The sequence below is a fragment of the Medicago sativa genome, chromosome 7, assembly GCF_051527215.1.
Source record: "Medicago sativa cultivar Bolivia chromosome 7, Bolivia_mono, whole genome shotgun sequence".
Taxonomy (NCBI): domain Eukaryota; kingdom Viridiplantae; phylum Streptophyta; class Magnoliopsida; order Fabales; family Fabaceae; genus Medicago; species Medicago sativa.
The window spans coordinates 16,944,060-16,962,960 of NC_140755.1; the positions used below are offsets into that span (position 1 = coordinate 16,944,060).

The 18,901-nt window shown below is 36.3% G+C and overlaps 3 protein-coding genes across 3 annotated transcripts; 2 read left to right on the top strand and 1 right to left on the bottom strand.

Annotated features, from left to right (window-relative positions):
• Positions 1-5,139: 5,139 nt before the first annotated feature.
• On the bottom strand, positions 5,140-6,453 carry LOC146904665 (uncharacterized). The gene is made up of 3 exons (XM_085728338.1): positions 6,202-6,453; positions 5,735-6,010; positions 5,140-5,286 (listed from the first exon to the last, which is right to left on the bottom strand). The coding sequence occupies exons 1-3, from the start codon at positions 6,451-6,453 to the stop codon at positions 5,140-5,142; spliced, it is 675 nt and encodes a 224-aa protein (XP_085584464.1).
• A 1,665-nt stretch (positions 6,454-8,118) lies between these two features.
• LOC146904666 (uncharacterized) lies at positions 8,119-8,841 on the top strand. Its single transcript, XM_085728339.1, has one exon. It carries the CDS (start codon positions 8,119-8,121, stop codon positions 8,839-8,841), a length of 723 nt encoding a protein of 240 aa, XP_085584465.1.
• Positions 8,842-11,931: 3,090 nt separating this feature from the next.
• LOC146904667 (uncharacterized) lies at positions 11,932-14,399 on the top strand. The gene has a single exon (XM_085728340.1). The coding sequence runs from the start codon at positions 11,932-11,934 to the stop codon at positions 14,068-14,070; it is 2,139 nt and encodes a 712-aa protein (XP_085584466.1). The 3' UTR covers positions 14,071-14,399.
• Positions 14,400-18,901: the final 4,502 nt, after the last annotated feature.

Sequence of the window (18,901 nt, forward strand, 5' to 3'; positions counted from 1 at the left end):
TTTAATAAGTGGGGTCAAGATCACTTATTATATTCAGGTATATCATTTATCATAAAATATAATAATGCACTAGCGATAAATGGCGACGTCATATTTATCATTAGGGAAAAAAATTAGAGATTACAAAAATTATACCTTTATGGTAGTAAAAGTGGCGTCTCTGCTTTTAGCGCAGTAATCAATGATTGTAGACGCCTATTAGCTTCTGATTTAGTAACCTCTGATGTTAGGTTTATTCGGAGACAAGCCAACGAAGTCGCTCATAGCTTTGCTAGAGTGACTTTGCGTCATGCTAGTTTCCATATTCATATTAGGATTCCATCTTGTATCTCTACTATTATTCTAAATGAAATGCAATAAGTTTCTTCTTGTCAAAAAAAAAAAATTATACCTTTATATATCTAAAATCTGAAGACACATCACTCTTTAGTCAATTAAAATAATATAACACTAAATAATTATCTGTTAGAGCACAAGTGTAATAACTTAAAAAATATTGAGGGAGAAATTACTAAATCTCAATAATACAATATTACAAAAATGAAAGGAAAAAAAGTAACAACCCGTACAACTAAGGTGATAAAGGATTATAGAGACATTTGATATGTTAGAATAGAATTTTGAACCACCATTTCTTACTTCTTTGTATTTAGTGTATATGAGTTTTGTCACTAAACTTTTTAGGAGGAAAAAAATACTCCCTCCGTTTCAAAATGAGTGTCGTTTTAGGTATTTACACACATATTAAGAAATGCAATGATTAAGAGAAAGAGAATGATTATTTTACCAAATTATCCTTATTAACTATTGGTTAGTTTTAAAAGTAATATTTTGGAAGTAGTGTGCAGAGTATTAATTGGAGGGTAAAATTGAAAAGAAAAAGTTATTATTGCATTGGAAACTGAAAGCGACACTCATTTTGAAACAAATTTTTTTGGCTAAAGCGACACTCATTTTGAAACGGAGGGAGTAATAAAAGAACAACTTACATTAATGTTTCGTCACTAGATTTCAATAAACTTCAAACAAATTAATTACACCTTCACGAATCTCCCACTTATTTTTTATTAGGGAAATTCTAACTGGTGCCCCCGGACACTGGTTAAGGATATGAAAAAGGAAATTATATAATAGTTAATGTATTGAAATTGTTTAATTAATTTATAATAAAGTCAAAAACAGTTCACTCTTATGGTAATAATTCCCTTTTATGGTATGCTTAACCAGTGTTCCGGAGACACCGGTTAGAAGAACCTTTTTATTAATCAAAGAGTCTCCCACTTAAAAGTTAAAACACAAAACATCAAGAGTAGAGACGAATTAAAAAAAAAAAACTTATGTGGTGCGCATCACCTTCCACATGTCCACCCATTTCCATTTCGTTTATCTATAATTTAAGAAATTTTTTGATTGTTGAATAAAGACCAGCATTTACAGTCTGTTTGGTAAGCAAGAAATAGGGACGAGAGAGACACTGAAGAGAGAAGTATGAGAGAAAGTGGCCATTTCTTTGGTTTGGAAGAGCAGAGAAACAGGTGAGAAAGACATAATTTTGATGGGACCCACGCTTTTGTGGTTCTCCTCAGATTTGCGAAGAAAGAAGAGAGAAAGCAGCAACATTTATTATTTTCCTATTCTGCCCTTCTCTCATAGTCCCATCCATCAAGTTGAGAAAGTGATATCCCCTGTACAATATTATTTTTTTGAAGGACCTGTACAATATTATTGTTATCGTGTTAGTGCTAAAGCTATTTTTATATGTTTTTTTCTTAAGAACTGAAGCTTATTTATATCTTTATTTTTTGAAAGACTTATTTATATCTTTGACTATGTTGGTTTTGATTGAATGAATTGACGTTAGAATATTACAAACTTAGTTTAATAAAATAATAAATTATAATTAAGTTTATTATATTATAATGTCAAAATTAACAATTAATTAGTTAATCTAATTAATATAACTAATTGAAAATTAAAGTATATAACAAAATTCATTGATTTCTCTTAAAATAAAATAGAATTAATTAATTTAATTTTGCTAGAATGTGTTTTAATTCAAGGGTATTTTTGTACTTTCAAAAATAATCAATACTTCTTTCTCTTCTATTTCTCTCTTCTTTCTCTTGTACCAAACAACTCATCAAATCTACTCTATTTCTCATATCTTTCTTTCTTCTCTCCTTCTTTCTCACCTCTTTCTCTCTTCTCAATTTCTTCTCACAACCAAACATAGTGTTAGTTTCCAAAGCAATGCACAATTGCACACTAAATAAGTAGTAGTGTTTTTTTGCGGTGCAATTGATTAATTAATTGGACAATGGGGGGTCAACATAACATTTCAAGTGGGGGGTCAAACCATCAGAATATAAAACTCTTGGTTAGTAATTTTGCCATAAAAGGCTGACCCCATTATAGGCTGTGTAGATCCGTGCCTGGTTGTAATTGACACTTAATACATCACAACATTCTCTTTATCAAATATGACTGAATTCTAACCTGTGAAGCCCCGATACTTCAAAATGGATGACGTATCGTATCTCCTGCGTATCCTGCACCGATATCTGCCCGATACTTCCCGATACGTATCCGGAGAGTATCCAAATATTAAATTTTATTTTTTTAAAAAATAATTATCCGATACTTTCCGATACGTCTCGATACTGACGGATACTTGTGTTTTTTTTATATTATTTTGATTTTTTTCTTTTTTAAAAAAAATAAGAATAAAAACATTATATTGTACAAGTTAGTTACATGTTAGTGTTAACTCTTAGTAGTGATGTGTTCTTTTTTGGATATAGTGCTTCTTTTTTGGATCAATATAGTATATCACTAACAATGTTCATTTTGGATATAGTGTAGCATTGATGTATAGCACTGATGATGCTCTTTTTGGTATATATTGCGTATGTAATTGACTAATGATCACTCTCTTAATCGTCAATATTATTTATATTTATGTTAATGTGCTACGAGTCTGGTTTCTTGTGTTTGTTAATATATTTGCATATTAAAAAAATTGTTATAATTATATTGTAAATTTAATTATATAATTTTTTTATTAACGTATCCCAGCCGTATCGTATCTTGATTTTTGAAATTTTCCCGTATCGGCGTATCGGTGCAGTATCGTATCCGTATCGTATCTTGTATCCGGGCTTCGCAGATTCTAACCCATTGTTGTTGGCATAGGTATGTCTAACATAAATACTAGACCATGAATCTTATAAACGGGATGTTCGTATATTATGATTAACCGCAAATATCATGAAGGAAATTTGTTTTGAAACATGGGATGCATAAAAACATGATCCTTATATTCCAAGAGCTGCATATTTATCATAATATGACATACAAATTTGAATTTAAAATGGTTAAAATTTATAATGAATATGTTACGTTTGATAATTTTTTTTAGTCTTCAATAAGTTTTCTACAATAATTTTCACTTCATCTAAAAGAAAATAAATTTCTGGAGATGAAAAATACTTTTTTCAACCACCTATTATACATTTGACATAAGCATAAATATTAGAATAATATAATTAGAATAAATGATTTTTTTAAGAGTAAATAGGCAATTACCCCCCTGAAATTGTAAGTTTCGTCAATTACCCCCCTGAAATTAACAAAACGTCAATTACCCCCCTGAAATTGCACAACGTTAATCAATTTACCCCCTCCGTCAAATTTTTCTGTTAGTCAACACGACGTTTTGCAAATACCCCCCCGAAGTTTTGAACTTATGTGCAAAATGCCCCCTAAACTTAAAAATTTATATGTTTTTTTCTTATCCTTGACTCAAAAGATATTAAAGACAAACAATTAACGATTTTCTTTAATATTTAAGGTTACAATAATAATATATCCTCTAAAAATAATGCAGAATTAATAACTTCATATTACTTTAGCAAAATGCATGTTTAGTTCAATTTTTAAGGCAACAACGACGTCCCAACTAGGTTTGCCACCCCACGAAACCTTCATCCTATGCCGCCAAACTAAAAAGAATTATTAAAAAAAAAGGAGAAAAGTATATATAAAAAATGGGGACTAGGCCAAAACCCTCAAAGCTGTGAGAAAAGAAGTAAAACAGAAAGAAAAATAAAATAGAGGCAAATTAACAGACAAGGGAAATCTGTAGTTAGGAAGACCACACCGATCAGGAATGAAAACCAAAAGCAGCCAGACTGAACCTTGAACTGAGTGCCCCATATTTGCCAATTTATCGGCACATCAGTTACCTTTACGATAAATATGTGAGGAGAGGACCTGAACACCAAGAGAGCAAGCATTATGCCATCTGTTCCGAAGCGAGACCGGGCCCAAAGAAGCGTTCCTAAAAATCATCAAAGCACTGGTGCAGTCGCTCTCTGGCCAAATGTTCATCCATCCATTCCGAGCAGCATACTTGATGGCAAATATGAAATTAGTAATCTCAGAGTGAAAAAAAGATGAATTACCAATGTTACAAGAAAAAGCTCCAAGGAAGGTTCCTAATGATCGTGGAATAACCCTCCACAAGCAGCGTTAGAACCAATAACAGAACCGTCTGTATTCACCTTGATCCAAGGGAAGGTGGGAACAAGACTGCAATGATGTCCTTGACTCGACGGTTATGGGGAGAGACCGAAAAAGAGTCAAGAAAAGGACCATCCGAAACTAATCACTTCCCAATTAAAGCATTACCACTCATAGAAACCAAAGAATGCACACGAACCTTTGCAGCATGAAGGGTCGAATTCAAAGGGAACCGAATAGTCTTCCGAGAAATCCAAATAGAGTGTAAAGGGTGGAGCACCGCAGCTAGAAACATATCATAGACTTGGGATGAGCAATGAGGAGGGATACAAGAAAGAAGAGAGTGCACCGAAGTCTTATCCAACACACAATTGAGCTTTCCACCAATCCAATTCCAAAGCTCCAATGCAAAGGTACATCAGAGGAGCAAATGATCCGAAGATTCAGCCGAATTCCAACAAAGACAACAAACCGAGACCACAATACATCCCCGCTTCCTGAGGTTTTCATCCGTAGGCATTTTACCATGCATTAAGCACCAAAAAATAAAAGAATGAGCAGGCGGAATACATGGTTTCTAAATCGAATCTGCCCATGGCAGAGACTCCATATTTGGCCTCAAAAAGAGAAAGCATGCTTCGCCGAGAGCCTACCATCAGCAGCTTGCGGCCAGACCATCAAATCCGGAAGAGGAGTGCAAGGCAGAACAAAATAATCCATGCAAGAAGGCACAACAGGAATGGCTCTCCATGTCACCGGAATATGCTAGACACCATCAACAAATAAGTAAGAAACCATACCATTAAAATCCTCATGGAATAAAGCATGAACATGAAGCAATTCAACCAACGGCTGCCCCAACAAATTATCAGTCCATATATGAATATGTTCACCTGTTTCCACAATCCATAATTAATTAGTAATAACCGTTGAGCGGCTGGCCACCAGAGAAGAACCGCTTCTTAAACAGCTCCGGCAAATGCGACTGAGAAGAAACAAGATTCCAAGCCAACTTAAGAATAAGGAACTCATTAATTAAACGAGTCGGCTTTAAATCAAGACCTCATGCTGCCCAAGGGCGACACATTATCTTCCAAGAAACTGTGCAAACCTTTGACGAGAGAATATCATCGCTCTAGATAAATTTTTTGATCCATGTATCCAACAAATGTAAGAGTCTCATCGACCACATATACACATAGAAAGAATAAACCATCATGCCATGAATAATAGACTTAACCAGCTGAACACGCCCAATGATGGAGAGAATAGTTCCCTTCCAAGTCGCAAGCTTCATCTTAATTCTGTCAGTGATAAATTGAAAGTGTGCACACTTTGGCTTTCCCTTAAAAATGGGGCACCCAAGATAAGTGAAGGGGATAACACCTACACTGAACCCAAGAAGGTTAGAAAACATCTGAGTACGGGTGCATGTCATGTAACCAGTGAGAAAACGACTCTTTGCAGTATTAATGACTTGACCAAACACCTCTGAATAATCATGAAAAATATGCAAAAGCCGACAAATATTACATTTAATGACGGTACAAAAAATCATCACATCATCAGCATATAATATATGATTGGGAAAGGAAACACCTCTAGAATAGGACATATGGGTAATCTGTCTCGCAACACGAGCCACAAAAATAGCACAAGTAAGAACCTCCTCTGCAATACAGAACAGAAGGGGAGACAAGGGGTCCCCCTGACAGACTCCTCGAGTGCAAGAGAAATAACCAACAACTTTGAGTTCACCAAAATAGAGAGCCTAGCTGAGTGCAAGATGGCCAAAATCCTATTGATAAAAACATCCGAAAAACCAAACTTCTGTAACACAGAGAGCAAAAAATTCCAATCCAAAGTGTCGAAAGCCTTAGAAATATCAACCTTCATAGCCACATTACCCCCATACTGACGTTTATCAATCATATTAATAACTTTAGAGGCTAGAATGACACAATCAGAGATGTTGTGATCCCAAATAAAACCACGTTGCTCAACAGAAATAATACACAAAAGAAAATTAGAATAAAGCTTGGGGAAGATGTGCAAAGCAACAATGATAAATAGTCATCTTAAATATGCAAAGTATGTATGTTATTGTTGCAATTTATATATATCTTTTTATATATAAAAGTTAACCCGGGTGATTATTTTAGCCCTAATTTTAACCTAAAACCTAAGCCAACTTTTACTGTATTACCCCTGACCTACTTTGAGACCCCATACATCTTCTTATATAAAAAATTTAACCCGGGTGATTATTTTAGCCCTAATTTTAACCTAAAACCTAAGCTACCTTTTACTGTATTACCCTGACCTATTTTGAGACCCCATACATCTTCTTATATATAAAAGTTAATCTGGATGATTATTTTAGCCCTAATTTTAACCTAAAACCTAAGCTAACTTTTATTGTATTACCCCTTACCTACTTTGAGACCCCATACATCTTCTTATATATAAAAGTTAACCCGGGTGATTATTTTAGCCCTAATTTTAACCTAAAACCTAAGTTAACTTGTTGGATATTTGTATGTTGGCTTCACTTTTGCCTAAAACAAATATTCACTTCAGATGTGGAACACAATGTTCCAACATCAAGAGTTGTTCTGTACGTTCTGGGCCTGACCTATGTTTACGCACGCGCTTGCTTGATTGAAGGAATCCACACCAGCATGTGTTGGTATGAACCGTGTGCAATTATGAAGAGATCAGAACATATGTGATTTCTTAAGGAATTGATGAAATGACTTAGGAAAGTATTTTTATGTGACTTTTAATAAAGCCTATTTTATAGGAGTTTCTATATTCGTCCATTGCTTAATGAAGAAGTCACTGATCCGATCTGAAGCATGATTGAAGGAATGACACGCCTTGCTTCAGTATATAAAAGGCTGCAAGACCTGAAGATATTCATTCAAGACATTGTGCAACAAATAGAGTTTTTGTTTAGGTTTTGAGTCATACATATTGTGAGCCTTTCGTGTATCATCTTGATACATGTTTAGGACTGTGCTTTGAGTTGTAATACTGTGCACTACTCCGAAGCTTTTAAGCAAGGAGCTAGGAAGATTGTGGACTGCATCTAAGCTTTTAAGCAAGGTTGCAAGTTGTTGTTTTTCGAGGGTAACCTCATTTGAATTGAGTCTGTAATTTGGGAATCACAGGGGATTGTGATCTGTTGTAAGGGAGTGAGATGGGATCTCAAATCTAGGAGTTCCTAGGTTGAAGTCTAGTTGGGGTAGGTCCTAGGTCTTAAGTGCAAATGTGGTTTGCTGAGAGCTTTTGAATACGGACTGCACTAGTGGATTTCCTTCCTGGCTTGGTAGCCCCCAGATGTAGGTGACGTTGCACCGAACTGGGTTAACAATTCTCTGTGCCTCTTTTCTTTCCTGTCTATTATTTGCTTTATTATATTTATGTCTATTAGCTTAATGTTCTAAACATCATATACAACATCTGTTTACTGTGTCCTGTGTTGGAACATCGTTTAGAACATCGTAAGTCTAACGTGCCAGAATAACAATTGGCATCAAAGCAGGCACCCTGCCTGTTATTGGGTGAGATCCAGAGGAGATCTATTCTGGCAATATGGAGAAAGAAGGAGGATTCGTTAACAGACCACCTTTGTTAGATGGAACAAATTATGACTACTGGAAGTCACGTATGTGTGCATACCTAAAGTCCATAGATAGTAAAATCTGGAAAGCAGTGTTAAGAGGTTGGGAACATCCAGTTGTCCTTGACAAAGATGGAAACAAAACAACTGTCCTGAAACCGGAAGAGGAGTGGACTGCTCCTGAAGATGAATTGTCACTAGCAAATTCTAAGGCTCTAAATGCTATCTTCAACGGGGTTGATCAAAATGTGTTCAGAATGATTAAACAATGCAATGTTGCTAAAAAGGCATGGGAAATTCTGGAAATTACTTATGAAGGCACCTCAGGAGTGAAAATATCTAGATTACAGCTTCTAACCACTCAGTTTGAAAAACTGACCATGAAGGAAGATGAGAATATTCAAGAATTCTACATGAACATTCTTGACATGTCTAATAATTTTGACACTCTTGGGGAAAAGATGTCTGAAGAAAAACTGGTCAGAAAAATTCTCAGGTCGCTTCCCAAAAGATTCGACATGAAAGTCATTGCTATAGAAGAAGCTCAAAACATTTCTGAAATAAAGATAGAAGAGCTCATTGGATCTCTTCAGAATTTTGAAATCATCATCAACGACAGGGTTGAAAAGGAAGATCATTCTACTGGCATTAGAAAAGCTCAAGGGAATCTTGGAAATAATGAAAACTTGACTTAGTCTGTAGTTCTCCTAGGAAAACTGTTCAACAAAATTGTGAGTTTGGCAACAAATGGTCAGAACATTAAGTCCAACATCAGAGAAAAACAGAAAGACAAGGAAGATCAATATAGTGAATGTGGTGGTTTTGGTCACTTAACAACAGAATGCACTAACTTCCACAAGAAAAGCCTCAATAGTGCTTGGTCTGAGAAGAATGTGTCTGAAAGATTAAATGAAGGTATGTTCTCTAGACAAGTAACTGCTCTAACAGGAAAAATCTACTCTGATGATGAATCTTGTGATGATGAATTAGAATATGATGACCTAGTTACTGCATATAACGATCTGCATGCTAGAAGCACTGAAATCTGTAAGATGTTAGGAGAACAAAAGAAGATAAATAATCAACTCCTTGAAGATAAAAAGGCTCTTCTGACAAAAGTATCTGTTGGAACAAAATGTGTTTAACAATGAACCTTAAAGAGTTTTGATGATAACAAGGTATTAAAAATTGTAAATTGGACTAGCTAATATTTGTTCAAGTGTACAGGACCATAATTATAAAGTTACATCATCATTGGTTCTGAATGAGCAAATAAAGAGCAAAGGAAATGAAGCTTAGATGATTCTGAAGGCAAAGCACTCCTGAAGTCAAGCTGCTCCTGAAGAAATACCGCTCCTGAAGTAAAGCTGCTCCTGAAGAATAGTGCTTCTGAAGACAAGAGGTCCAGAAGCCACATCATCAGAAGCTGCACCATCAGAAGCTGCCTCATCAGAAGTCATTTCACCAGAAGCTGAAGATCAACTGGATTTGCAAAACATTCAAAGATTGAAGGAACTACATTGCAAAACTGTCTATTGGATTCGAAAACATAACAGAAAATTAGTGGAACATTGCAACGGTCATTTCAAAGGTGTTTGAAGGCTTGTGCTTGCAATTTGGACGAAAGCGTTGACATTGTACTTTGTACGAATTGTACAACCACGTTCTCCACCACTCTGTTTTGTGTCCACGCTACAAGACAAGAAAACAGCTCCAGAATACGGTCTCGCCTGCATATATGTTCCTTTGGATAAGGAATGGATTTCAAATTGGTTCTTCATAGGACAACAACCAAATCAGGCAAAATATCATTGGTGAAAGATCAAGCTTCAACAACGACTCTTTGGTGTGCTGGCAATTTCACAACGTCTCTTTCACACCTCTATATAAAGGAGTGAAGACCTAGAGATTTGGCAATGCAAGAACGCTGAACGAAAGACTCACAAGATTTTCACAAGTACCAAACCTCTGCTGAAATTGTTCTGCATTCACTTAGAATTTCTGTGTCTCAAAGTCATATCTTAGAAATTCTTAAGTCCATTGAGTCTGTATCTGATTTGTATTGTGAGCACCTCTGATTGTATATCAAGTGTTCAACCTTAAACAATTTTCTGTGTAATTTTGTTTAGTTAGGAAGTCTCTTGCAGTTGTGCTTGAGCAGGAAGTCTCTTGATTGTGTTCTTGAGCAAAGGAAGTCTCTAGCTTGTGTGCTTGAGCAAAGGAAGTCTCTTGCTTGTGTGCTTGAGCATTTGTAATCAGATATTACTCATAGTGAAATCTCCTTGGAAGTGCAAGGGGGACTGGACTACTTCCGGATTGTGGAAGGAACCAGTATAATTGCTTTGTGTCGTTCTTCTTCTCTCTCTCTGTTTTTTCCGCTGCATTTAGATTCTGATTATCACTTCAGAAGCTGTCTCACTTAGCTTCTGATCAGTGTGTTCAGTTTTTAGGAGAAACGAAGAATTTTTCAAAACACAATTCAACCCCCCCTTCTTGTGTTTTTCTCACCTTCAGTATCTGATCTCAATGTTGAGGTAACATGTTTAAACTCACAAATTGGAGAATTAAAAATACAGGTTGAAAACAAGTCTACATCTCTGAATAATGCTGTAGAAGGTGAGGCCAAGACACAAACAAAATGTATAAATGGTGGAAGATCATGGATTGATAAGAAAAGAAGAACCTAAGAAGCATAAGGTTACAGACACTTCAGAAAATGGTGGAACCTCTGACAACAAGACAATGTTGGAACCTTCTCAACAACATCTGCATGAGAAAAGGAAAACTCGCCCATGGATTTGTCATCATTGTAAGAGAAAAGGTCACATTAGACCTTTCTGCTACAAACTATACGGTTATCCGTGTAAATTTAATTACAAATGGTTGCCTAAGAGTGACAACGTTGGCTTGGTAGGACACACGTCTAAAAAACCAATATCAAAAGAAGTTTGATATTTTGACAGTGGTTGTTCCAAACATATGACTGGGAATGATAACTATTTCGAATACATAAGACCTTGTGAAAAAGGACATGTAACTTTTGGTGATGATGGTAGGGGAGAAATACGAGGTAAAGGTAAGTTGATCAGTAATAAGCTACCTAAACTTGATAATGTCTTATTTGTTGAAGGACTCTTCTCAATTTAATCAGCGTGATTCAGCTGTGTGACCAGGATCTGGAGGTAAGATTCAATAAACTTGGATGCAGGGTAACAAATAAGGAGGGACGAGTTCTTATGCAAGGAAAAAGAACTAAGAATGACTGCTACAAATGGATCCCTGAAGAACATGTTGACATGTTGGACAGGATGCTGAAACATCAGAAAGATCAAAGGACTTCACACTCTCAAGAAGTAACAAGAGGCTCACCTCTAGAAATTGAGAAACTTCAAAAAAATCTGAGTAGAAATCCTAGAGAAGAAATCAGTTGCATCCCTACAGAAGAAACAGTAAGTGATGATTTGGAAGAATTGTTGGGTCTTAAAAAATTTAGAAAAATAAAGGACAAACTGGACATTTCATCAAGGAAGAAGTTATAGCAGTTAACTAAGGGAAAGCGTGCAAAAGAAGGTTGTGCTTCACGTTTATTAGGGCACACATATTTAGGCGGTTTTCCCCAATTAACTTCCCTCTCTCTACCAACTGAAATCATACCACATATATCACTCCTAACCCTTGTCATTCTCTTTCTTCTCGCAAAACCTTTCAAAACCATTCACACTCATTCTTATTCAAATCAATCTTCAATCTTTCCTTCTCATCCCATATCATTTCTCTTGTCCATCATGAAATACAAAAAGGGCACCCCTGTTTCCTCTGAAATAAAAGCCGCCACTCAACATGACACCAGTTCCTCTGTCCCTAAAATGGTCAAGCCACTCAACACTGTCCCTCCTGTAAAATCTATGAAGAAAACTGCTGAGAAGTCCTCCACTAAGAAGAGGAAGATCACAAAGAAGGGTGAATCCAAGCAAGCCCTAACCATGACAGATCTCTATGAAAAGGAGAATCCTCTTAAGGCGACGGAGAAAGACTCTGCTGTTAGTGATACTAACGCTGGTGACGATTCAAAGATTCCCTCAGATGTTGCAACACCGAATCGTGAAAAAGGTAATCCTATTTCTACTCAAATTCCTGATGAACCTGTATCTGATAGAAAACTAGGGTTAGAAGATCTGAATGATGCTATAGAGAGTACTGAGAACATGAATTTAGACAAATTGGAAAAGGAAACTGGTACTGAGGCCTCTGTTGAAAACAACCCCAAAGAAACCCTAGGTCAAGAGAATGTTGAACCGGATGTTAGCACATCCCTAGTTGAACTTGCTAAGTCATCTGGTGAAGAAGAGGATGTGAGTGTTGAAAAGGTACCTAGTGTTGAGTCAGATTCTAACAAGGAGATTGGTCCCGAAAAGTCTGTGGAGAAAACCCAAACAGAAGAAGGTAGTGTCTCTGGTGATGGTTCTAAAAGGAATGATGAGGAAGCAGAAGAAAGTGATAAAGGAGTGGTAGATGTTGATAAACTCAATCTAGAGGATGTTCCTCAGACACAAACTCCTGGTAATAGCATGGCCAAGAGACTAAGAAGTAACAAAGGTAAGTCTGTTCCTGCTGTTAGCCAAACCTCAAAGAAAACTGATACCCCTGTGACTGAAACACCCAAAAGAAGGACAAAGGCTGCTGGTGTTGGTCCTAAGAAAAGTTGGAGTAAAGTAATGGTGAAAGCTGCTGCTGGGAGTTCGAAAAAGAGAAAGGTTGTTTCTTCAAGTGAGTCTGAGTATGATGTTGAGAAGGATGTTTCAAACATCGTTTCCACTGATTCCAAGAAAGCTGATAAGAAAGATCTACTGGTTGTAGAAGACGTGCCCATTGACAAAGTGTCTTTTCATCTCCCAAATTTTGCTCAGAGGTGGAAATTTATCTTCCATAGGAGACTTGCTTTGGAAAGAGAGCTGAGTGAAGAAGCCTTGAAAGTTCAAGAGGTAATGAGTTTGATTAAAGAGGCTGGACTGGAGAAAACAGTGTGCAAGCTAGGAGATTGCTATGAAAAGCTGGTCCGAGAGTTCTTGGTAAATATTCCTAAAGACTGTGACAATCCTCTCAAGAAAGATTATCAAAAGGTATATGTTAGAGGAGAATGTGTCAACTTCTCACCCAACATCATAAATAGCTTTCTAGGTGTTGAAGGAGGTGCTGCTGAGGTAGAAGCCACTGACAATCAAATCTGCAAAGAAATCACAGCCAACAAGGTGAAAACTTGGCCAAAGAAAGGGAAGATTTCTTCTGGAAAACTGAGTATGAAGTATGCAATTCTTAACAGAATTGGTGCTGCTAATTGGGTTCCCACCACTCACTCTTCAGATATTGCAACTGGTTTAGCTAGGTTCATCTATGCTGTAGGAACTAAGACTAAAATGGACATTGGGAGATATGTCTTTGATCAGACCATGAGGCATGCTAAGACTGATGCTGTGAAATTGCCTATTGCTTTTCCCACCTTGTTGTGTAAGATCATTCTGAGCCAACACCCTGCTATCATCTCTGCTACTGATCTGGCTATGAAAAGGGAATCACCTCTCACCTTCCACCAGAAACTATTTAAAGCTCATCATGCTCCGGATCTTGTTGGAACATCTGCCTCTGCTCCTAATACAGGTATTATGACAAAGGAAGAGATCATTGCGGCCTTGAAAGACACCTGTGTCATGCTGGATAAAAGGAAGGCTAAGTTTGAGCTGATGATCCACACTCTGGAAGGACAGGATGCTGGTACAGAAGATAAGGAGGATGAGAGTGAAAAAGAAGATGATGATGAGGCTGAATCTGAGGAAGAGGATAAAGAAGCAGAAAATGAAGATGGGGAAGCTGGTGACAAGAATGAAGAAGAAGATGAATCTGGGAGCAGCTCTGAGGCAGAAGAATAATTTCTTTTCTGTTTCTTTTGCTGTATTTGTTTTTTTTTTGGCTATGCCCTGGATATTTTGTGCACTATATGTGCTATGGTCTGTAACAGCATATTTTCCTGCACTTTATGTTTCTTGGTACTCGTATGTTACACTTCTCCTGCTTTGAAGACTGCTTATCTGTTATATTCAAATAGTTTGGCATATTTTATGGCTAAAATGGGGGAGTAGATATGCATGACTATATGCATGACTTGACTTATGTTTAATTGAAGTAGGAGGATTAGTGTTCAGATAATGTGATAATGTGCCTATTGATGTTGAGACATTCTGATGGATGTGTTGATGTGTTGAAGTCTTCTATGTTTATGCATGCATGTTTTCGTATTGATCTAGTTCGAGTATGATTCTATTTTGTGCACATAATTAGGGGGAGTAAAGAATATTTGTTTGTACTCCTTGAGGGGGAGTAAGCTTCTGTGTCCCTGAATGTTCCTGTGGATGTTAAAACATCATGATGGTTTGAGCTACTGAGTACTATATTCCTATTTCTCTAAGTAGCGTGTTGTGACAGTTGACTGTCTGTTAGGATGTACAGGAATTTATTTTTCCTTATACGTCCTTTACTGCATAACTCTGATCTTCTCTCTGATACCTTCTAGTCTGCTCATTTCCATATGTTAATTGTTGTGTATGAAAGCAGTATCTAAGACCTGTAATATAATTCTTCTAGTCCTGAAGATTGTTATACCCTAATTTTGGACTTAAAAATACAAACTCAATTCTTATTTTCTTGTATTTCAAGTCATTTGATATGTCTCTGATCAATTACATCTTTCCTTGCATTTTATTTCAATATTATTTGCAAAATTCACATAGAAGGGTATTTTAGTCATTTCCTATGATAAAATCTCTTTCAATCTTTAAATTTTTTTTTTGAGTCCTTTCAAATAGTTTGAATAAGTCTTCATTTCAATTTTATGTCAAAATCCATTTCAAAAAATTGCAGTTGACGTCATTTTGAGTCAGTTTTGCCCCTAGGGGCATTTTAGTCTTTTCATGTGTTAAAACCCTGTTTAAATTCTAAAAATTGTCTCTGAGTCTTTTAATTCGCATGTATAAGTTCATGCTTAATTTCCTGTTAAAAATCCATTTTAAAATTTGCGTCTGAGTCATTTTTAGTCGTTTTAGCCCCAGGGGCAGTTTGGTCATTTCACACGAAATTTCGGCAGAGAGAGGTTACTTTGAAGTACCTCATTTTTGTAGTTTGTTCGTTTTAGTCCCTTGGTTGATTTTATTTTTGGTTTCACTTTACGTTCATTTCAATTTACCCTTTTTTACTCAATTTTATTAATTTTTCATTTTAATCCTAATTTTCTACTAATTGCATTTTTAAGTCCTTTTTGATTAATTGCAGTGCAGTCCTCGTTTTTTAGTTAATTGCAGATTTGTCCAAAGGAGTGTTCAAGTCAGGTGCCACGTGGCAAGCACCCATTGGTCCAATCCATACACATGGCATGCTATAAAAGGCAGTCAACAGGTCAATTTTCCAGGGTCCCAATCATTACACATTCCTTCCAGAATCTGAGAAATCAGAGAGAGAAAATTTCCCTCTCCTTTTTCTCTTTCTCACGCGCCACTCCCCCATCTGTAACTACCTTCCTCAACAACCCTCTCCACCGTAACCACCGTATCCTCTTGGACCTGGGTTTGGACTCCTGCGCAGACTGTTTCCTTTCCATGTTTCTTGCTATTTTGAACGTTGTTCTTGCTTTTCACACCTCCTTTGACTCAAAAAAATCTTTTCATAGAAGCATCTAAAATCCTCGTGTATTTTCAAAGTGTTTTCTTGATATTTTGTGAAGTGTTTTACATCTTAAAATTGATAAAAGAGATGTATAATTGTTACTTGTGTTTTTTGTTTATTTTTCTTGTAATTTGTTTGCTATAATTCCGTACAATATCTTGTTAAATTGATATGGATGTTGGTGTGAAAATTTGTGAATACGTTAGCTCCTGAATGGTCTTTTCTTTGTTGATTAGAGAATGCAATTTGATTGATTTCTTGGGGTGCAAGTTATGTGTATGCCTTAATATATGAATAAATGGTGAAATAGGCTTATGATGATTCATGATCTTTAAGAGCTTGATATGGCTTTGTAGTTCTCATGTTGTGGCTGAAATAAACCTTTTGAAAAAGCTTGTCACAACATGAGAATTATGGGACATAGCCTTGCCTTGGCATTGTGATGAATATTAGGCACATTTTACCACTTTCTCTTGATTAGGTTTTATTCCCTTGCTTGATAATATTGCACTTGTTCTTAATACTTCTCTTGTTTACATTTTCTACCATTCCTTGCTTTATATTACTAACCATTTGTTCATTATTTCATACATCATTTCATCTTCCATCTCACATTTTCATTCTTTTATTTTCTTACATTTTCAAATTCATGCAAAGTTTAGAATGTAAACACTTAGGAGTTTTGTAATATTTTTCCTTTATGCACTTTTAATTTTCTTGGCAAAGAGGCCATAGAATGTATCTAGGGTATGATGTAAAGGACAATGGACTCTAATAATGTACACCGACACAAGCACCGACACATGCACACACATCACTATAATATAGCTAGAATATGCATGTTTAGATGTATGTTTAGGATTGTATGTTTAGATGAATGCCTAGGATTTATACTTAGAAAAAACCAATTTTCCAAACAAATGTGAACAACTTCACTCAAGCATTTTTCATAATAAACCTTGGGTCAAAACCCCATTGAATTTTCCTTTTATTTTCTTAATCAAATTTCAACAAATTTTAATCATACTTTGACTTGTTTTTGCAAATGACTAATTCAACCTCACAATTTCCCAATCTCATGCCCTTGAGGCCTCTTTTCCTCATTCTTAAAAATTCCAATTTTCAAACTTAAAATCAACCAACAAAAACAAAAACATTTTTGAGAGAGAACTACGGTGGATTTGATCCCTTAAACGGGTACGTAGGCAAGGAACAAAATTCCTTCAGTTCAACTAAAATAAAAATCCAAAAACATTCTTCTCCCTCCAATTCTTCATTTAGCAAACTCTAGGTGTAAATAACATTTCAAAATAGCATTTAAAAATAAAGCGCGCGCGTAGAAATTAAAGACGGTTCCTATAGGATACTATAGTCGTTATGGGTGCCTAACACCTTCCCGTAGCGAAAACAACTCCCGGACCTCGATTCTCAAGGGTTTTGCTTACTTTTTCCCTTCCCAAGAAAAAATAAGATGTCACCGGTTTAAAAGGTTCAAACGTAATCAATGTTTGACACCCGAAAACCAAGATAAAACAATTAGGGTATGATGTAATAAGGACAATGGACCCTAATAATGTACACCGACACAAGCACCGACACGTGCACACACCTCACTTTAGATATATAGCTAGAATATGCATGTTTAGATGTATGTTTAGGATTGTATGTTTAGATGAATGCCTAGAATTCATACTTAGAAAAAATCAATTTTCCAAAAAAATGTGAACAACATCACTCAAACCATTTTCTAATAAACCTTGGGATCAAAATCCCATTGTAAATTTCCTTTTCATTTTCTTAATCAAAATCTCAAAGAATTTTAATCATACTTAGACCACATTTTGCAAATAACTAATCAAACCTCACATTTTCCAAATCTTATGCCCTTGAGGCCTCTTTCTCTCATTCTTCAAAATTCCCATTTTCAAACTTAAAATCAACCAACAAAAACAAAAACATTTTTGGAAGAGAACTACGATGGATTTGATCCCTTAAACGGGTACGTAGGCAAGGAACAAAATTCCTTCAATTCAAATAAAATAAAAATTCAAACACATTCTTCTCCCTCCAATTCTTCACTTAGCAAACTTTAGGTGTAAATATCATTTTTCAAATAGCATTTAAAAAGAAAGCGCGCGTAGAAATTAAAGACGGTTCCTATAGGATACTATAGTCGTTATGGGTGCCTAACACCTTCCCGTAGCGAAAACAACTCCCGGACCTCGATTCTCAAGGGTTTTGCTTACTTTTTCCCTTCCCAAGAAAAAATAAGATATCACCGGTTTAAAAGGTTCAAACGTAATCAATGTTTGACACCCGAAAACCAAGATAAAACAGCTGGCGACTTCACTAGGGAGATTCGAGAGTTACGCCTAGTCTTTATTTCCACGCTTGCGCTTTGTTTTTACTTGTTTCTTTTACTTGCTTTCCTATGTGAATAAATGTTTAATTTCTTGCAAACGTGTGGGGTGAGAGTATCAAAAGTCCTGCGCCCGGGCTGAGTGAACTTAGGATTTAGGAGGGATATAGTCGACAATTCATTCCGGGGGTTGCCTCGTGTTTTGGATTATGCGATCAATCCCACATAGCTGAGGCATTTTGGAGGTGATGTTGTCGGCGCGTGTTGTCACGTTTAGGCACTTTACTTCTAATTATTCTATGATGCTATGAACCGTAGATAACCGAACCCATCCATGGCCATTTTCTAGGATGTAGTGCGGAGGCTAAACCGAGTGTTGTCTCGAGTTTTAGTTGTCACGCGATACTACACTCAAGTTAGACCTTCTTACGGATAATCATGGAGCGAGTGTTTGTCTCATGACACCATGATATACGTCGGAGAGGTTGCAACTTGGGAACCTTTTCTAGAACCCGGTTACTATCTCCTAAAGCCCTAGTTTCACCGGACACCGTGTCCACCCATGACTCCTCGACTTTGAACTTCAACCCACCATGTTTTCTCCGAACTTGAACATAATCATGCATTCATGCATACATGCATAAACTTTTTTCCATGCATTTATCGGAGGACTTAGACAAGTCATC

Bases quoted from the DNA above. Each gene is read 5' to 3' on its own strand.
- LOC146904665 (XM_085728338.1), bottom strand. From the start codon at position 6,453: ATGATTGATAAACGTCAGTATGGGGGTAATGTGGCTATGAAGGTTGAT. The intron at 6,011-6,201 runs GTATTGCAGAGG...GATTATTCAGAG, and splicing joins CTTGTCTCCCCTTCTGTTCT to GTGTTTGGTCAAGTCATTAA. The intron at 5,287-5,734 runs GTTTATTCTTTC...GATGGTGTCTAG, and splicing joins CTATTATTCATGGCATGATG to CATATTCCGGTGACATGGAG.
- LOC146904666 (XM_085728339.1), top strand. From the start codon at position 8,119: ATGGAGAAAGAAGGAGGATTCGTTAACAGACCACCTTTGTTAGATGGA.
- LOC146904667 (XM_085728340.1), top strand. From the start codon at position 11,932: ATGAAATACAAAAAGGGCACCCCTGTTTCCTCTGAAATAAAAGCCGCC.